General features: G+C 43.7%; 1 protein-coding gene across 5 annotated transcripts in view; it reads right to left on the bottom strand.

The window, feature by feature from the left end:
- LOC106575986 (kinesin-like protein KIF21A) overlaps positions 1–20,080 on the bottom strand; it is a 41,275-nt gene that overhangs the window by 13,953 nt on the left and 7,242 nt on the right. For 3 of the 5 annotated variants that reach the window (XM_014152765.2, XM_014152764.2, XM_014152763.2), the window contains exons 2-20: positions 13,525–13,747; positions 11,829–12,011; positions 10,600–10,749; positions 10,285–10,419; positions 9,433–9,606; positions 8,828–8,943; positions 8,214–8,409; positions 7,610–7,799; positions 7,405–7,468; positions 7,066–7,269; positions 6,306–6,350; positions 5,748–5,808; positions 5,530–5,647; positions 5,144–5,332; positions 4,477–4,676; positions 4,224–4,331; positions 4,049–4,117; positions 3,740–3,888; positions 397–541 (exon numbers count right to left, since the gene is read on the bottom strand). In XM_014152765.2, coding sequence (XP_014008240.1) covers positions 397–541; positions 3,740–3,888; positions 4,049–4,117; positions 4,224–4,331; positions 4,477–4,676; positions 5,144–5,332; positions 5,530–5,647; positions 5,748–5,808; positions 6,306–6,350; positions 7,066–7,269; positions 7,405–7,468; positions 7,610–7,799; positions 8,214–8,409; positions 8,828–8,943; positions 9,433–9,606; positions 10,285–10,419; positions 10,600–10,749; positions 11,829–12,011; positions 13,525–13,747 — 2,719 coding nt within the window. The remainder of the gene's footprint in view (positions 1–396; positions 542–3,739; positions 3,889–4,048; positions 4,118–4,223; positions 4,332–4,476; positions 4,677–5,143; positions 5,333–5,529; positions 5,648–5,747; positions 5,809–6,305; positions 6,351–7,065; positions 7,270–7,404; positions 7,469–7,609; positions 7,800–8,213; positions 8,410–8,827; positions 8,944–9,432; positions 9,607–10,284; positions 10,420–10,599; positions 10,750–11,828; positions 12,012–13,524; positions 13,748–20,080) is intronic. The other 2 variants (XM_014152768.2, XM_045699675.1) reach the window with 1 other exon arrangement.

Consider the following 20,080-nt stretch of genomic DNA (forward strand, 5'->3'; position numbering starts at 1 on the left):
TTTGGCAGCACAATAAATCCAGCAGCAAAATAAATTCCAAGTGCTCTGCACATGCCGACAAAAAGGTTCCCCCAGGAACCTTTGCTAATTTGAATCATTAAAGGTTAATTCAAGAACTACTCAACTAACCAATGGTGCAAATATGAACCCATTGACTGCAATGATTCATTGAGGAACTCCAGAGTTCCTTGAGAATCTCCAGGGTTCCTTGAGTCACCCTTAATTCTAAGAGGGTAGCCAAAACAGCAGCAATGATAAGTCTGTATATACTCCCCTGTCGGTTTTTGCCTTTTTCCACTGACAGAGAACCATGTTGGCATCAGTCTGATATGAAATACAGTAGAACTGGTACAAATACAGTAGTAATACAGTAAAACTACAGTGGGTTTATGTTACCTTGAGGAGGCGGTTCATATCAGCCTCCATGTTCGAGATGGTCAGCCTCTGCATGATGATGTCAGTGATGCGTCTCTCCAGAGACTGCCATTTAGCCCGGGCTGTCCTGGTGGTGTAGACGCTCCCCATCCTCACCGGGTACTTCCTGATAAATGGAATTCAACAGAGATCATTGTACAGTACGGGCCAATATATTACTGAAAAACAAAGACTAGGTGAGGAACTTATTGTTGTCCCGTTTCAACTAGAGTAGGAGTCCTTTCATGCACACAAAACATATATATATATATATATATATATATATATATATATATATATATATAAACACACACACACACACACACACACACACACACATATATATGTATATATATATATATATATATATATATATATTGTTTTATATATATATATATGTTTTATATATATATGTTTTATATGTTTTATATATATATGTTTTATATATATATATATGTTTTATATATATATATATGTTTTATATATATATGTTTTATATATATATATATATATATATATATGTACACTACATATACACTACATATATTTGTCACATGCTTTGTAAACAACAGGTGTAGACTAACAGTGAAATGCTTATTTACAGCCCCTCCCAACAATATAGAGAGAAAATATAGAAAAAATAATAACACAAGGAATAAATACACAATGAGTAACGATAACTTGGCTATATACACAGGCAGAGATGGGCAGTATTTCTGTTACATATATTTGAAATACATATTTTAATTACCATATTTTTACATTTTAATTACACTGGGTTGAACTACACTCCAATGCATTTTGTATTTTCAAAATACTGTAATTTGTATTTTCAAAATACAATAAAAAAATAAATGTAATAAGTGGTACACATTATGTGTGTCTCCTTTCACCCTACATTGGTATTGTCATGACTTGCAAGGCCTGAGATGGAGATCTGGGGGTGCCGGCTAGGCAAATGTCTGTAATTGTTTAATTAGTTAGTAAATAAATAATTGAGCCAATTTGTGTATCACCGATTCATCAAAAAGTAGGGTTGGTGCAGACTATAAGAAATTACGACGTTCAGAATGACTGATGAGGTAATAATACATTAATAAGTGACTGTAATCGATAAGATATGAAAATATCTAAAGAGTTCAATTCAGGAAATAGTAACTCTTTAAACAACATTTTCCAGTGGTGCCCCGACTTCTTAGCTAATTAATAGTTACATGATTAGTTTAATCACGTAATAATAATTACACATAGAGAACTGATTTGATATAACATTCTTCACATTAACGAACGTTACAACAGTATCAGAAGTCTGATAGTACTATGATGTGATAAAATCATCTGCTAAATGAATGGCTGGTAGCCAAGCGGTTAAGAGTGTTGGACCAGTTCGAATCCCCGAGCCAACTAGGTGAAAAATCTATCGGCTTGCTCTGGATAAGAGAGTCTGCTAAATGATGTACACATTCAAGGGTTTTTCTTTCTTTTAACTATTTTCTACATTGTAGAATAATAGTGAAGATATTAAAACTATGAAATAACACATATGGAATCATGTAGTAATCAAACAAGTGTTAAACAAATCTAAATATATTTTATATTTGAGATTCTTCAAAGTAGCCACAGCTTTGCCTTGATGACAGCTTTGCACACTCTTGGCATTCTCTCAAGCAGCTTCATGAGGTAGGCACCTGGAATGCATTTCAATTAACAGTTGTGCCTTCTTAAAAGTTCATTTGTGGAATTTCTTTCCTTCTTAATGCGTTTGAGACAATCAGTTGTGTTGTGGCAAGGTAGTGATGATTTACAGAAGATAGCCCTATTTGGTAAAAGACCAAGTCCATATTATGGCAAGAACATCTCAAATTAGCAAAGAGAAACGACAGTCCATCATTACTTTAAGACATGAAGGTCAGTCAATCCAGAACATTTCAAGAACTTTGAAAGTTTCTTCAAGTGCAGTCACAAAAACCATGAAGCGCTATGATGAAACTGGCTCTCATGAGGACTGCCACAGGAAAGGAAGACCTAGAGTTACCTCTGCTGCAGAGTATAAGTTCAGTAGAGTTAACAGCACCTCAGATTGCAGCCCAAATAAATGCTTCATAGAGTTCAAGTTACAGACACATGTCAACATGCACTGTTCAGAGGAGACTGCGTGAATCAGGCCTTCATGGTCGAATTGCTGCAAAGAAACCACTACTAAAGTACACCAATAAGAAGAAGAGACTTGCTTGGGCCAAGAAACACAAGCAATGGACATTAGATTGATGGAAATTTGTCCTTTGGTCTGGAGTCCAAATGAGAGATTTTTGGTTCCAACCGCCGTGTGTTTGTGAGATGTGGTGTGGGTGAACGGATGATCTCTGCATGTGTATTTCCCACAGTAAAGCATGGAGGAGGAGGTGTGATGGTGTGGGGGTTCTTTCTTGGTGACACGGTCTGTGATTTGTTTAGAATTCAAGGCACACTTAACCGGCATGGCTACCACAGCATTCTGCAGCGATACGCCATCCCATCTGGTTTTGGCTTAGTGGGACAATCATTTGTTTTTCAACAGAACAATGACCCAACACACGTCCAGAATGTTGTTGCTTTTCGGGCCGGTTGCTTGCATTTTAAAATACAAAATACATGTGTCACGTCCTGGCCAGTATAAGGGTTAATTGTCATTTTAGTTTGGTCAGGACGTGGCAGAGGGTATTTGTTTTATGTGGTTCAGGGTGGTGTGTTAGTTAGGAGGGCGTTTGATTTATTATTTCCGGGTTTTGAGTTATGGTCTATGTTGATGTATTTCTATGTGTAGTCTGGTTGATCTGTTTCTATGTTGAGTTAATTGGGGTGGACTTCCAATTGAAGGCAGCTGTGTGGTGTTGCCTTTGATTGGAAGTCCTATATTAGTTGGGTGTGTTTGTCTGTGTATTTGTGGGAGATTGTTCCGTGTTTAGTGTGTGTAAACCTAACAGGACTGTCAGTGTATCGTGCGTTCATTTTTGTTATTTTGTATGTTCATTTTTGGAATTTATTAAAAGTTCAAAATGAACCATCTCAACTCTGCTGCATATTGGTCCTCATTTTCCGATGATGATTTCGCCATATCGTCCTCCGACGAAGAAATCCCTGACAACATGTATTTTTATTAAATACATTAGAAAATACAAGTATATTGTAGTTTATTTTGATACATTGTTCTTTATGTAATTTTTATGTATTTTGTAACTGTAGCTATTTGGTTAACAAACACATCATGCCTATGCACACGGGCAAACGCACGCACGCACAAGCACATGCACACACACACTCACACCATCAGTCCTGCTGGTAGTACCTTGGGGTGCCATTGGGGCCTGCTGCCCCAGCAGAGTGAGGTCTCCCTAGGATGCTGCGGTGAGAAGGGTCCTGGAGGGGCTCCGGTAGGCTCACCTTTCTGTTCACCTTCCCTGAAGTTGGCCTCACCTGCCTTCTCAGAGCTGTCACCTAGCACAGGAGGAAAGCAGGGCGATGTTCAGTAGGGAGAAAATGTTTTGAAACAAAGATACTACCTGAACGTGTCCAAAAAGTACAAAGATATTTTGTTTTCCATTGCAAAACGTTTTGCTACAGTTTGCCATACTGAACATGACCCAGTGTATCTTACCTCGTCATTCTTCCTGCGCAGTATCAGGTCCTGCTGCCTCTTCTGAGCCTCCAACTGTCTCAGTTGGTGCTGTAAGTGACAGGCACATCATATCAATAGAATTCAATTGAATTGAACTTTGTCACAGGCTAAACACAACTTCACAACACACATTATTTCCGGTCTGTAACGTTACCTCATGCTTGCGCTGGTCCTTCTTCAGAGTAGCGATCTCTCTGTTGCGTCGGCACTCTGTTGCTCTGTTTTTCTCCTGCACCTCCTTCATCTGACGCATCAGACCCACCTAGCACAACACCCACCATTTACATGTCAATCAATCAATCAATCAGTCAACATATCCATCCATCCATCAATCCACCCATTCCTCCAACTAACCACCCACCCACCCTACCACCCATCCATCCTTCCATCCACAATTTTCTCTTAACCTTTGTTTTCTTCATCTCAGCCACATCCTGGTTGAGTTTCTTGAGCTGCTTCTCGTACTGTGATTGGTTCTTGAGGAGGCGTGCGTGTTCCTTCTGGGCTGACTGCAGCTTCTGCATCTCCTTGTTCATAGAGCTCAGCTTCTTCTCATATTCTAACTTAATCTTCTTAGCTTTCTCCTCCGTGCACGTCTCCACTGAGCCTGCAGACACAACTAACTCAGCTAAGCACAGGCACGGTGGAAACAACACAACACTGTTCAGTTCAACCGACACAGCTCAGCACAGCCACAATGGAATATCAATCAAATCAGTCATTCAAATGTTAGCCTTTTTAAAGCAACAGTTGTCACAGTCACAAAGTGATTTACAGAATACGACGGCCCTCTAGAAATAAGGGGTTTAAACACACACTTCATGGTGTGTAAAATAACAAATCATGACAGAGAGACTTATACAAAATACATTAAAATGTTATGTACAGGTATGATGTCATTGGTGGTGGACAGGATTAGTTAGATAGAGTTAGTTATATGTTAGTTATATAACTCCATAATACACTCACTCTGAGATGTAGCGACATAGCACATAGCACCTAAACAAATAAATGCAACCCTTCATTAATCTGTCACCATATTCCTGTGCACGTCTCTTTCTCTCGTATACGTACCCATGTTGTGCAGCACCTTGTCCCTCTCCAGCTGTGTGTCTCTGATCTTGCTCTGCAGCATCATGAGTTTCTGTTCGTACTGCTGTTTGAGCGTGTGCAGACGGCGCTGGCTGTTCTCCAGCTCGTCTATCAGCTTCTGCTTGATGGCGATCTCACACGTGATGTTGGCCAGGTCCGCCTGGAAGTTCTCTGTTCAGAGAACACACACAGAACTAGCTATATGAGACACGCTTCGTTGACATGTTCACTATTCTTTTATTAAAATAACAGAATAATCTCATCATGGTGAATGAATAAGGGGTGTTAGAGCCAGGACCAAAGATGCAAGGCATTCTTTATGACAGTGTAAAAGCACCTTTGGATGGGTGTGTGTGAGAGAGTTTTACCTTTCTCATCCAGTTCTTCGGAGTCTGACTCATCCGAGCTCTCTTCACCCTCCATCTCATACTCCTCGTCTTCTCCCTCCAGCTCCTCTCCTTCCTCATGGTCACTGACGTGGTCATCCTGTTCACACACATTTACACGATGTGAGTACAAAGAACACACACACAGCACACACACACACTGACTTAAATATGCCAATTAAGGACATTCTTAGACGTACCCCCTCAGCCTCGTCGTTGCCTCGTTCCTGTTCGTTGTCTGGTACCTCCTCCTTGACCACACTGTGAGGACGGAACCAGAGGTTTAGGGAGCCATTGACTGCAAACGCAAGACATCAGGTCACTAGACTATCAGGGAGCACTACCATACAGCACTACCATACAGTTCATGGACACACTACCTTGATTTTTCTGCATACTGTAAAAATGCATGTTAGGTTAGAATCACAATTCAAACAGAACCCAAATCATTTGGTTGTTAGAATCATCCTTGAAGTAGGTGTTAGTGAATGATTGATTGACATTATGTGGTTGCATCATGGCAAAGAGTGCTGACTCTTTTAGTTCATTTCGTTAGTTTAAGGGTCTCAACAATGCAGAAAGGGGGAGAGGGATAAGAAGAAGGGGGAGAGATTACAAGTGGGTTTTCCTCCAGGTGTGGCAACTACCTGCAGGTGTAAAAGCTTTGTTAGAGAGGCGGGAAGAAGTGAGTTCGAGAGATGGGGGAGAGAGGGAGGAAAGGGGGTTAGAGAGATGGGGGAGAGAGGGGCATAGCAAACCTGGCAAGCTCAACCTCATGGTGACTCTCCTCGAGCCGCTGCAGTCTTCAGAGTAGGGGAGGAGAATGGGGGAGACAGTTTGAGAGAGTGAGGTTGGCCGGGGAAGAGAGTGAACCAGAGAGCAGAAAAGAGTGTAGCAAAGAAGAACAGGTTAACCTTAGAGGATTTGGCACTGGTTGTCTTCTATTGGCTTGTTGATGTCTACCAAGCCATTTATGTGCTATGTTGTTTATCAAATGTGCATTAAACCACAGAGAAAGAGAGAGACTAGTTGTACAGTACAGGTACATCTGAACATGATTGGGCCTGTTATATAAACCCATCCTAATGCATGGGGTATTAGATAGACATTAGAGAGGGAACAGGTAACTGCTGAAGGGGAAAGGCTGGGTGCCAGAACTAATTACCCAAAACACCCCGGGACAACAACGGAAACCAATTCCCTCGCCTCTGTAATCTCCCCACACCCCCTCTCTAATCCTCTTCCCCTTCCCTCCCCAGTACCACCTCTCCCCCTCACCCCACCATGCCCGCCCCATCTCTAACCACCTCTGAGCATATCACTGTCAGACTCAAGGTCGACCATCAAAGTCTACCCATTCTCCCTATTGTTTCATCCACACGTTTGGACATAGAGAGTTACAAATTGTAACAAACATAATGCAATCGATTTCATGGCATGTACGTGAAATGTACATCAAAACAGGAACGTGGAATGAGTGCAATATCAAAGGTATGAAGGGAAAAGAACAACTCCTACCTCTTCTTTTTCTTCCTCTCTTTCTTCTTGAGTTTCTCCAGATCTTTCTTGGCCATTTCGATGATGTCAGAGGCCTCTCTCTCTGGGGCGAGTTGGGCTGGGGAGAAGGAGCCCCCACCCCCATACAGGGAGGAACGTGTGTTGGCACGGGACAGGGTTTTACGGAGGTTCTCATTCACTGCCTCACTCTCCAGGAGCTTGGCTCTGCAGACACAAAACCAACGGTCAGAACACTGTTGTTGGTCTCCAAACACCAAAACCAAATGTCACAATACTCAATGCCTTCCTTTCTACAGACACATCATACTGTACATGTAAGAGACATGTCATGCATCATACCTGAGCTCCTCGATTTCTTTGATGTAGTTCTGGATCATATTTCCAATTTCCTCATTCCCCTCACCTGAAAGATATTCGAACATGAGGGCATTTTCAGCACTTTTTCCATAGACTTAAATGGAGCACTTCCTATCCCACTAGCCTGGATTTTGAATCATCTTGGCGCAGTGTGAATAAGGCCCATTATTCCTGTCCCAGTACGTACCCACTTTGGCCAGGACCTGGTTGGCCTGGTCACTGAGGTACTGTGTGAGTCTGGCCCTCTGAGCGTCAATGGTCTCCTGCATGGCCTTGACCCTGATCCTCAGGTTACTGTTCTCTGTCTGTAGCATGCTGTTCTCATGGACCATGTCGTTGATGCTCTCCATGCCGTCCTCCCCCACCATACGCTTGCCCTGAGACCAGAGAGAGACCAGAGGACTATGGTTATTATAGTAGATCACTATAGTAGATCAGTTAGGCCAATACAACTATACATTGTTATACCTCCCCTACCATATGCTTTCCCTGCTCAGACCAGAGGGACCAGAGAGATGAGCGTAGATCATAGAGAAATACAGACTGAAATACACACTGAATATCCCTCGGTTTCACTATTGTTTAGTTGGATTCCAGGCTACCAGAAATACAGCCTCAATGGACACGTGCAGCTGCTAGTACGTTTTAAGTTATATGGATCCGTATAATGGTACAGTTTACCATATGACTTGGAAAACAGGGCCTTTATAAAGATATCTAAAATAGCAACAAACAAACAAAAATCTCCCTCTCTCTCTCTTGCACCCTCCATCCGTCTTTCCTTCTCTTACCGTCTTGTACTCCATCAGTTCCATCTGTAGCCTGGCAATATCAGTCCTGAGAGCTGATATCTGCTGGGAGGCTTTGTCCTGGTTCACCATCACCTTGTTCTTAATGTTCCTGGCTCTGTTAGCGTAGTTCAGACAGCTCAGTGTCTCCATGAAGTCCCGGTCAGATGGGCTGATACACGCGATCATCACCGTTTGACTGGGGATAGAGATAGAAGATGGACGGAATAGTGACACAGACCGTAGACAGACACACAGGAAAAATAAGACTACATTAGGAACTGAATAACTATACCGGCAATGCATTGATATCAATGTAAATCACTTAGTGATTTACATGGAAAAGCCGTACAGAATTAATGATTCTAATTTAGTCAAAAATCGAGAATTTTTCATATAGATGGTAATTAATTCACTCACTAGCATAAAGAAATTCCGGTTTTAATGGATCACTTTTAAAACATTGATATTCCAGTCAGCAGACCTTCGTTGGACAGATAATTCATTCATCCACAGAATAAAGCTTCAAGGAGAGGTTCTAGTATTAACCTCTATATCTACATCTTCCAACACTATTACATACGGTGTATTCGTGTGGTTTATGAGGACATACAGACCTGTTTCCTCCCAGAGAGTCCTGCAGTAGCCGGGTGAGTTTCGAGTCCCTGTAAGGCACGTGGGTGGACCTCTTACTCCTGTCCCCCAGAGCACTGATCACGTTACCCAGCGCAAGCTGCAGCGAGAGAGGAAAAAACAGACCGAGGAGACATAAAGATGAGATGAGGTCCTTAAAAATGAGGCTTAAACATCTGCATTCTATCAAAATAAAGCATCAAATCCTTCCTTTAATGTGATGTTTAAATTCAGTTGTCAATCAAAGAGATGGCGGCAGACAGTGTTGGTAGAACGTCTGCAATATCTTTCTCAACCACCAGGAGGCTCCTTTTCCCATAGTTTCCAATGCTCTAGACAACAGGTGCATCATTGAAACAGTTCATGTCAGTCGTCCAAGAAGAGGACATGGCATCATCACTGTCCTGACTCTCTAAAACCTCCTAGTGCTGAGTAATCTATGACTTTTACAGGCACTGTTATAGCATTGCGAATGGTTAGGGTGAATTCCATTTCAAGTCAGTCAACTTGTAATAAATTGACCCAAACCAGGCACTGTGTGTACATCTTACTAACTATATCATGCGTTATTTCACAGTGAGAGTCTCACCAGTCCACAGTTGATGGAGATGCCTTCCTTGGCTCTATCCCCAGTAGCTCCTGTCCTCTTTAGTCTCTCTGACCCGGCCAGGTCCACAAAGTGAAACTTAGCCGTCAGCGTCTCAAACTCAGCGTTGATCTCAGAGGAACCGTTGGCCAGACGGTTGTCTGTGTCATTGGACTCCTGAAGGAGGAGATGGGCATTGTGTATAAAACAAATAAGAGACTGTGGGGCAAATACGCATGGTGATTGTGTTTGTAATTCCATGTCTTGGACATGTGTATCGACATTTCGGCTGTAGCACTGATTCGGCCTATGAGAGAAATATAACTGGTGGTTTTCGTCTTCCATTATAACTCTCAATAACAACACCAGTGGATAGGCCTGTCTGTATCTGTAACAGCCTGTATATTGTTCATGTAATCAGCGGGCAGGGAGAGGAGGGTGACATCATGCCCAGCTGGTGTGTGTGTGAATTGGGAGCAATGTGGGGAGATATGCTGTGTGGGGAGCTGTGTCGCTGGCTGGGGAGCTGTGTGGGAGGCTTGGGCAACTCTGCATTTCACAGTCATCTTGTTTATCAGCTGGGGTGTTTATTGATCTCATAAATACTAGGAAATGACATGCTATTAAAGTGTGTTTTCACAATTGGCAACAAACGAGTGGTTGTTTGTTACAACCCCCAAATAAAATGGTAATGATTATGCAGCCTAATAACCTTATAATCATGTAATTTCTAAAGAATGACAGGGAAAACAGCTAAGTGAAAATAGTACAGCCAGTGAAATAGACTGTTAAAAGCGTATCCTATCCTAGGCTTGGCTCTAGAGAGCTCCAGCCCACTGGTGTGATGCCACGTACACTGTCGTCCGGAGCGCAGACTCTGACTTGGCACAGGTGGATGGTGAAGATGGCATGGGAGCGCGAGCTCTGGACATTCATCTGGGTGCTGGCCGTGGTACGGGACAGAGCACCCAGCTTCAGACACTGCATCATCTGTACAGGGAGGGGGAGGGAGGAGGGGAGAGTTTAGAGTACACTGTATTCAAGAGAGAAATTCTGTTTGACAATTCACATACACAGACAGATTTAGGCTTACAGCAATAACATATATTTAACCAATGACCTTAGGTACAGTTTGGTGTTATTCTGCTTTAGGCTGCGATTGAGACTAACCTCTGCTTCGGAGGTGACCGTGCGTGTGGTGACTCCCACAGTGTAGATGCCTCCGTTACCGTCCTCATGAATCTTGATGGTGGACTTCTGTCTCTTCCCATCCATGTCACGCGTTGATTCAAACAGATCCAACACCTCCTCATTGTACAGCTGGGATGGGGGAAAAAAATGGATACTTTGTCAAATAAAAAAACTAGCCAACGAGCCAATACCCCAAAGCTAAATAACTGTGCATGAAAAACATCAGTAGCTAAGTAATTTTGGTTATGGCAAGTATACTGCTTTATTAGTTTATTTTTTAATTTGTATATCATTATTTTATTTTTTTACTTTTTTGTCATATCCAATTGGTAGTTACAGTCTTGTCCCATTGCTGCAACTCCCATACGGACTCGGGAGAGTTGAAGGTCGAGAGCCATGCGTCCTCCGAAACACAACCCGCCAAAAGGGCACAATGCACACAATGCACGCTTAACACGAAAGCCAGCCACACCAATGTGTTGGAGGAAACACCGTACAACTGGCGACCGAAGTCAGCGTGCATGCGCCCGGACCCGCAACAGGTGTCGCTAGAGCGTGATGGGACAAGGACATCCCAGCCGGACAAACCCTCCCCTAACCCGGACAACGCTGGGCCAATTGTGCGTCGCCTCATGGGTCTCCCGGTCGCTGCCGGCTGCGATACAGCCCGGTATCTAACTCGCCTCATGGGTCTCCCGGTCGCGGCCGACTGCGATACAGCCCGGTATCTAACTCGGGAGGCCACTGCTTTATTAGTTGTTAGAGACATGCATCAGCAAGCGATATCAGAGTTGAGTGAGACATGTAATTCCCTAGTAATTACTCTATGGTGATAAATCATCTGCCTGTAGAGTTAAGTTAGCTGAATACATCCCATGAGCAATACTTCCCTCTGCTCCACGCTGCTACACACAGATGCAGCAACCCCTAGCCAGAACCCTTTCCCCTAATACCTCTCTTGTGTTAGCAGCTCTGAGGGAAGGGAACAGGATAGATTTAAGTAAGGAATAATGCCTTCCAGGGCCAATGAAACCTACATCTCCTAGCTTCCTCATGTTGCAGAGCTAATGTGAGACTACAGAGAGAGATTGTATTTCTGGTTCAAAAGTGTAACCAGTCGGGATTGAATACGGGTCTCCCGCTCACCAACCCAATGTCTTAACCAAATCACCTCAGCTACAAAAGCACATACGTTTCATCACACATACCTCCAGGAACTGTGCGTTGATCTTAAACTCGGGTACAGGCTTGCCTTGCTCTGTGGCGGCCTGTCGTCGTTCCTCAATGCCCCTGAAGAGATGTCTGACTGCCCGGGGAATGATTCCCAACTCCTCCTCACAGATGTTCACGTCAAACCCTGTACCCATGGTGTAGGTCTTCCCCGAACCAGTCTGGGGGAGAGGGAGAAGAAGGGGGAGGACATGATAGGATCAATAACAAATGATATTGTTTCATTTATTTACTCACTTATCTGACTTCAAACTTATTCAGACAGTCAGTGGGCCTATGGTGCTGTCTCATGAATGCAGCAAGTCATAAAGCGGGATCAGTTGAGCTTTTCTTACTCAAATTAAAAAACAGTACAAAACGTCAATGTTCAGAATAGAAGAAAAACAAGCCCTGCCAAAATGATTCTCCTGGACTAAAGCCTGCTCCTAATTCACAGTGCACAAACATTGGGGTTGGGGGCTTGGTTGTCATGGTGACTACCAACGGAATGCGACGCTAATTCACACGTCACCTGAAAGATACTCTGACAGTGGTGTGTGTGAATGTGTGTGTGTGTGCCCGTGCATTTTTGTGTGCATTTGTGTAGATGTCATGTGTGTGTGTGTGTGTGTGTGTGCGTGCATGCGTACATATAAATAGTTGTGTGTGAGTGTGCATGTGTATATGGGTCCGTGCGTGCGCGACCCGCTGTGCCCCCTGAATGAGAGTCTGACAGGGAGACAATGGGGCTGAGAAGAATGTAGCGGGTAGAGGAGAATGGACGGAGAGATTAAGAGGAGGAGGAGAGGAGTGAAAGGAAAGTTTCGCAGAGCTCCACTATAGAGCTTCAGTTCAGAGGAAGAAGTTGTGACAGAGGGATTCGCTAAAAGTACAAGAGAGAGAGACAGAGACAGAGAGACAGAGAGTGAGAGCGAGAGCGAGAGAGAGAGAAGGATAGAGAGCGACAGAGATAAAGTGAAGGAGTTTGAGAGAGTGAGAGAGTGAGACAGACAGGCAGAGAGAAAGCAGGGAGAACGAGAGAGAGAGATAGTGAAAGAGAGCCTGATAGATAGATAGATAGATAGATATGAACATGTACTATAGAAAGTCAGTCACATGTGCTAATCTATCAAGCCAATAAAAACCCTGAGGTTGGTCCTGTTAGAACATGCCTGCCTTTGCTGAGTTGACTGTTTTCATGGCCTGTTTGCTTCTCTCTTCATATGAAATGAGATCTATTGAAGACTTGGAGCCTAACTGAGAACAGTTTCTAGCAGTGCTGTATCACTCACTGAGACACAGTTAGTTGTAAGGTTTGATAAATGACTTTTTCACAGTCAATGTGAGTTTAGCAGAGTTACAGTATACCCCTCACCGAGTCACTGATAGGGGTTTGATAAATGACTTTGTGTGAGTTTGGTATTGGAAACAAGGTGTGATAACATGTTCTGCTTGCTTACAGCAACAACACTGTTTTTGAATTCATCCGGCAAGGGACCAGAGACCACAGGGCATGTGGTGGATTCCTGTGTGTGGCAGAGCCAAGCCATTTCCTTGGGTGTGGCCAGCATTGTACCGCATTGAGTCTGTAGGCAAATATGGTGTGTGTTTTTTATGCATTTGTGCACGTGTGTATATGTATGCATTTGTGCTCTGTGTGTGTGCATGTGTGTGTGTGTCATGCAAATATCTGACCTGTCCATAGGCGAAGATGGTAGCGTTGTATCCCTCGAAGCATCCCTCGATGAGTTTCTCAGTGCAGTGTGTGTAGATGGTCTCCTGCTGGGAGTCCATGTCAAACACGTAGTCATACGTGAACGCCTTGTCTTTACCCAGCATCACCTGGGGCTCAGCGGGCATACAGAACGTACAGATGTGACATCCCTCGATCTTCTCCCTCGCCAGCTGAGGACGAATCCTGAGAGAGAGCGAGAGAGATGTTGGGTTAGGGTTTGTAACTGTATAAAACATTTAACCTGAACAGGCATACAAAAAAGGAGAGAGAGAGCGAGAGAGAGAGCGAGAGAGAGAGAGAGAGAGAGAGAGAGAGAGAGAGAGAGAGAGAGAGAGAGAATCACAGAGATGCTTTGTGTGCTTGGTTTCCTTCGATGTCTTCTTAATTGCTGAGGGTTAAATTTAAGGCACAGAACACATTATCTCATAACAGTTAGTCACTGCATAACATTCCACCCTTCCATAGATGTGTCTAATATGTTGATATCTTCACTTGTGGCATGTCATCAGAAGAGGCATTGAAACGTTATCCAATATCGTAATGTCACTAAACCTGATGCAAGTACTTATTCTGATGTTTTGACATATTGACTTGTGGTATGCAGGGATGTGGCATGCAGCAGGTATAGAGTCCTTAGCTCCTTGACAAAACCTCAAGGGAAAAGCTTTGATAAACAGAGTTTGAATGTAGAAAGTTTGATAAGCAGAGTTTGAATGTAGAAAGTTTGATAAGCAGAGTTTGAATATAGAAAGTTTGATAAGCAGAGTTTGAATGTAGAAAGTTTGATAAGCAGTTTGAATGTAGAAAGTTTGATAAGCTGAGTTTCAATGTAGAAAGTTTGATAAGCTGAGTTTGAATGTAGAAAGTTTGATAAGCTGAGTTTGAAAGTTGCATGTCGAGTATGATTCAGGGCTATGGTTGACTTTTAGACATTAAGTTAACCACCTAACCCTGTTTTTCCCGATATGTAACGTTTGAGTGCTTTATTGCTTCTATAAAACGGTTGCTGTACTCAGTAATCTGTTTTTCTAGGGGCCTGTTGAATCCCCTGGTAATACCATGGGGTATACAGTATCTGGGGACTGGAGCATGTGTGCATACCTGCGTGTTTGTATGTGTGCCTGTGTGCGTGCATACCTGCACGAGTCTGTATGCGTGCGTGCGTGCGTATGTGTCTGTGTGTGTGATTCTCCTCACGCTGCCAGCACACTCCACCACTCTGCCCCTATACAGAGCCCTCAGTGTTCGAGCCTGGGCTCAGAGAGGAGTGGAAGCTGTGGAGCTACACTAGGTAAACAGTCACACCCTGCCTTGCAATTCCCCCATACACGCTGCCCCTGCGCCTGTCATATTTCATATGTCTAGCTCATCACAGAACTCACTGGAGAAATATCACAGGATTTCAACTAAATTCAAATGGGAAATATTCCGAAGACTTGATGGAAGACTACTGTAAGTAAATGTACTACTTGTGTTAGGCGGCCTGTAATTGTCTTTATAAGGGCAGCATTGTGATTGGAGTCAGGATACAGTACACACTTCCACACACACACACACACACACACACACACACACACACACACACACACACACACACACACACACACACACACACACACACACACACACACACACACACACACACACACACACACACACACACACACACACACACACACACACACACACACACAGTTACGCTACTGTGTTATTGTACCCCAGTGACATCAGATCCCAGCTATTTAGCAACCTCTCTCTGGGATTATACAGTGAATGAGAAGAGGGGACAAAGCGAGGGAGGGATAGATGAGAGGAGAGGAGGAAGAGAAGAGGGGGAGATGAGGCTGCATTACCTGTAATGTTACACCTCTAGTACATCATCTGGGTCATAACTTCCTTCTGTATTTGCTACAGAGTATTTCAGTATTTCAATATTGCTGCTGCCTCAACAGGTAGGCTAGTTGTTGACTAGTCCATTACTGATCTCTTTGTTCATGTTCCTGCAGAACACCCCTCTGACAGACCTCTGTTTGACACATTTTAGAGGTTTGGGGGGTTAGGGGGAATCCATAGTAATCCCTTTGGCCTGCTTCCTAAAACAGGACAGAACCATCACTGTTATCCACCATAACAAAGATAATACACATCACTGCTTACCACTCGTTAAGTAACAGTAATGCTACGGAAATACTACAAGTGAGAATGCTGGGCTGGCTTCCAGCCAAATATGAGATGAAAGATAGTATATAATACACAGCACTGGTCATGAGATTACATTCAACAGCGTTTCATTTGGTGTCAAATGTCCCTACATGAGGAAAGAGTTCAGTGCAGTTTAAATCACATCATTGGTCTGATTGATTGTGATGAGAGCATCCCAGCCAAGGTGGTGACGTAAGACAACCAGTCAAACACTCCTGCTTGTGTGTGAATGTCTAGGACTCCAGCCTTGTCTGTGACATCCCCCAGTGTCTCCAATACACAAACAGACTGTTTAAACAAACATCTGATCTGAAATGTCTTTCTGGTGTTGAAAAAGCAGCTTTGAAGTGGCAGTGGTCAGTTGAGTTTAATGTTTTTATTCAGGGGGAATCTGTCGACAATCTTGAGCTGGTCAAATATCCTGGGAGACTCTCAATTGCATTTCCATGTTTCCTTGCTTCCTCTTTCTTTGCCTCCTCAAAACCTGTTTTGAGAAGGAGGCGAGGAGAGAGGACATGAGGAATCAAGGAAATGAAAGTGAGATTCTCCCCGTCTGTACATTAGGGCATTCTCTCTGTGAAGGCTCTATAAGGTCATCAACAGTGGACGAGTGCCTCTGTTATTTTGAGGCCTATAAAATATATAATGAGAAGTCTATGAGTGTTGAGCACACTTCACATTGCAGTGAGTGAGCAGTGCACTTGTGTACATTACATTTGTCCTCTAGCTGGGATAGTTGACCGACAGGTTTCAGGCTATGAGTCAAATGAAAACACTGGATCCTTCAGGGTGAATAAGGGTTGACCTATACAGTAACTTCCCCATACCATCATGTAGACTTTTAAAGCACTAATCCACCCTTGAGACTACAGCAATGATTTTCAATACTGGTCCTGGGGGCCCAGACTGGTGAGCATTTTTGTTCTAGCCCAGCTCTGACAAAACTAATCAAGGCAATCAGTGATTAGGCGATTAGTTGAACCAGATGTGTGTTAGTGCTGGGCTGAACCAAAAATGTACACACCCTTTGAGTCCAACTCCATCCCCATGACCAGCATAGAACAACACTACACTATAGTGCCACAAACCATTGAGTCTTATGTCTTGTTTTCTCCCAGAGTAATCTAACTCTCCAGTTCCTGTACCTCTATAGGGGCCCCAAAGCCTTTGCCTAACACAGTACAGGGGGACTGACTGACTGAGCAGTGAGCACCTAGCTCTCTATGATAGCGGCTGTACATTTATCCAGTCAACCCCCGGTCAGGTTAAGCCTGCTTCATGGAATATAAAATAGCTATTGTTTAATAATCCGGTTCAGAAGAGGTGGGCTAGGCCGCTTCTGTGAGATGATAGGCTGACACACATATGGACTGACACACACACACACATGCAAGCAAACACACACGCGTACGGACACAAACACCGTAGAGCTCCTGACAGAGACTCTCACCATGTGACATGTCCAGTTAGCTTCACGCTGGCAGCCTCATTACATCGATTACAGTGACAGCCAGAGGAGCACCATGCACTAACCCCTCTCAGAACAAAATGGACTGCGCCAGGCTAGCTCACTATAGCTCTAACCCATTCAGAAGCAGCTGTCCTGGGCCTGAGCCAAGACTCTCCTTTCTCTCCTAAGGACCCAGTCCGAACTATCTGGGGCAGCCTTGCCTGTCTGTCTCTCTTTGTCTCTCTTTGTCACATTCTCGCTCTGTCCTTCTCTCCCCTTCCTCTCCCTCTCTCTGTCCCTTCGCTCTCTGTCTCCCTCTCCTCGCTCTCTATTCTCCCTCTCTCTCCCTCTTGTTCTCTGTCTCTCTCCTTCTCTCCCTCCCACTCTCTCTCTGTCCCCTTTCTCCACACAGCCACCACCGCCACAACACACTGACCTGGTTCAAAGGGCTGAAAGACGCAGGGCCAGGCAGTAGCACAGTCACATTTCCAGCCAGCATAATCTCCTACTAAACAAACACACTTCAAACAGAAGGGCTCTTGTAAAATTAGAAATGTACTGTAGGGCCGAGGCCAGGGTGCACTGACTGCACCAGGGAAGGCTGGTAACCGTCCTAACCAGTGTTCTCTGCTACGGATATGTTTGAGACTATACAGTATGTGTGTAGATCTCCATGAATAGCAATAGCTATGCTGGTAAAAAAAAAAGGTGATTCAGCCACAGCATCATCATGCTGACTCACTGCAGATCAGGGCTTGACCTCAACCCCTGCCTCCGCCTCAGCCAACCACAATGGTCCCCTGAGAGACCATCACGCATCATTTTCCTGCTGCAAACCACAACAGTAACATCAGACCATTGTAAAATCTAATCTCGGCCCTAATCTAATTCTAGAGCTACAATGAGTCCTGAGAAGCATCTGGACCCACAGAATAGGGAAAAACAACAGGCACGATACACAACTAGATTACAGGAAACAATCAATCATTCAATTATTCACCACTTCTTCGCATTAATTTGTGAAGAAAACAGAAAGAAGAGGGAGCATTGCTGCCCTGTGCCCACACATTACAAAGAGAGGAGAATGGAGTCAGGCGGCTGGCTTTTTAACTCCTCTCATATCAGAGGTTAACTTGTGGCTAAGTACCTGAGGAATTCATGCACTAGGAACAGGGTTTTTAAAGGCCCGATGCAGCTGTTTTTATATCAATATCAAATCATTTCTGCGTAACAATTAAGTACCTTACTGTAATAGATTTCCATTAAGATGGGCAAAAATGGCTTTTTTGCAAAAATCATTATAGTTTTGCTAGGACTGTCTGGGAGTGGTCTGTGTGGGAGGGGAAAACTGAAAACCAGCTGTTATTGGCAGAGAGGTTTTGAACTCGCTTTGTTATTGGTCTATTAATCAATTTACTGCATGGTGATGTCACCATGGTAAGCCAAATCTCCCACCCATGCAAACCTGCTGTTTAGAAGGTCGGGTGTAGATTGTATTTTCAACCAGCAACTATCAGTAAATAACAGTGATCAAATTCGTTCACAATTTTACAGTGTTAGTTTCATCAGCTTTTGTACAATATGATATACTGTAAACCATAGGGAAATGTATTTGGACTGCAATGTGCATTGGAGCAGACCCTTTACTCCCCAGGGTGTCTTTACCCTGAGACACTGATGCTGTAGAGCAGGGGTTAAGGAGGGACCATTCTACACACATACATACATACATACATACATACATACATACATACATACATACATACATACATACATACATACATACATACATACATACATACATACATACATACATACATACATACATACAGTCGTGGTCAAAAGTTTTGACAATGACACAAATATTAATTTTCACAAAGTCTGCTGCCTCAGTTAGTATGATGGCAATATGCATAAACTCCAGAATGTTATGAAGAATGATCAGATGAATTGCAATTAATTGCAAAGTCCCTCTTTGCCATGCAAATGAACTGAATCCCCCAAAAAACATTTCCACTGCATTTCAGCCCTGCCACAAAAGGACCAGCTGACATCATGTCAGTGATGACGAGGACAAGGCTGGAGATCACTCTGTCATGCTGATTGAGTTCGAATAACAGACTGGAAGATTCAAAAGGAGGGTGGTGCTTGGAATCATTGTTCTTCCTCTGTCAACCATGGTTACCTGCAAGGAAACACGTGCCGTCATCATTGCTTTGCACAAAAAGAGCTTCACAGGCAAGGATATTGCTGCCAGTAAGATTGCACCTAAATCAACCATTTATTGGATCATCAAGAACTTCAAGGAGAGCGGTTCAATTGTTGTGAAGAAGGCTTCAGGGCAGCCAAGAAAGTCCAGCAAGCGCCAGGACCGTCTCCTAAAGTTGATTCAGCTGCGGGATCAGGGCACCACCAGTACAGAGCTTGCTCAGGAATGGCAGCAGGCAGGTGTGAGTGCATCTGCACGCACAGTGAGGCGAAGACTTTTGGAGGATGGCCTGGTGTCAAGAAGGGCAGCAAAGAAGCCACTTCTCTCCAGGAAAAACATCAGGGACAGACTGATATTCTGCAAAAGGTACAGGGATTGGACTGCTAAGGACTGGGGTAAAGTCATTTTCTCTGATGAATCCCCTTTCCGATTGTTTGGGGCATCCGGAAAAAAGCTTGTCCGGAGAAGACAAGGTGAGCGCTACCATCAGTCCTGTGTCATGCCAACAGTAAAGCATCCTGAGACCATTCATGTGTGGGGTTGCTTCTCAGCCAAGAGAGTGGGCTCACTCACAATTTTGCCTAAGAACACAGCCATGAATAAAGAATGGTTCCAACACATCCCCCGAGAGCAACTTTTCCCAACCATCCAGGAA

Source organism: Salmo salar, chromosome ssa17 (assembly GCF_905237065.1).
Source record: "Salmo salar chromosome ssa17, Ssal_v3.1, whole genome shotgun sequence".
Classification (NCBI taxonomy): Eukaryota; Metazoa; Chordata; class Actinopteri; order Salmoniformes; family Salmonidae; genus Salmo; species Salmo salar.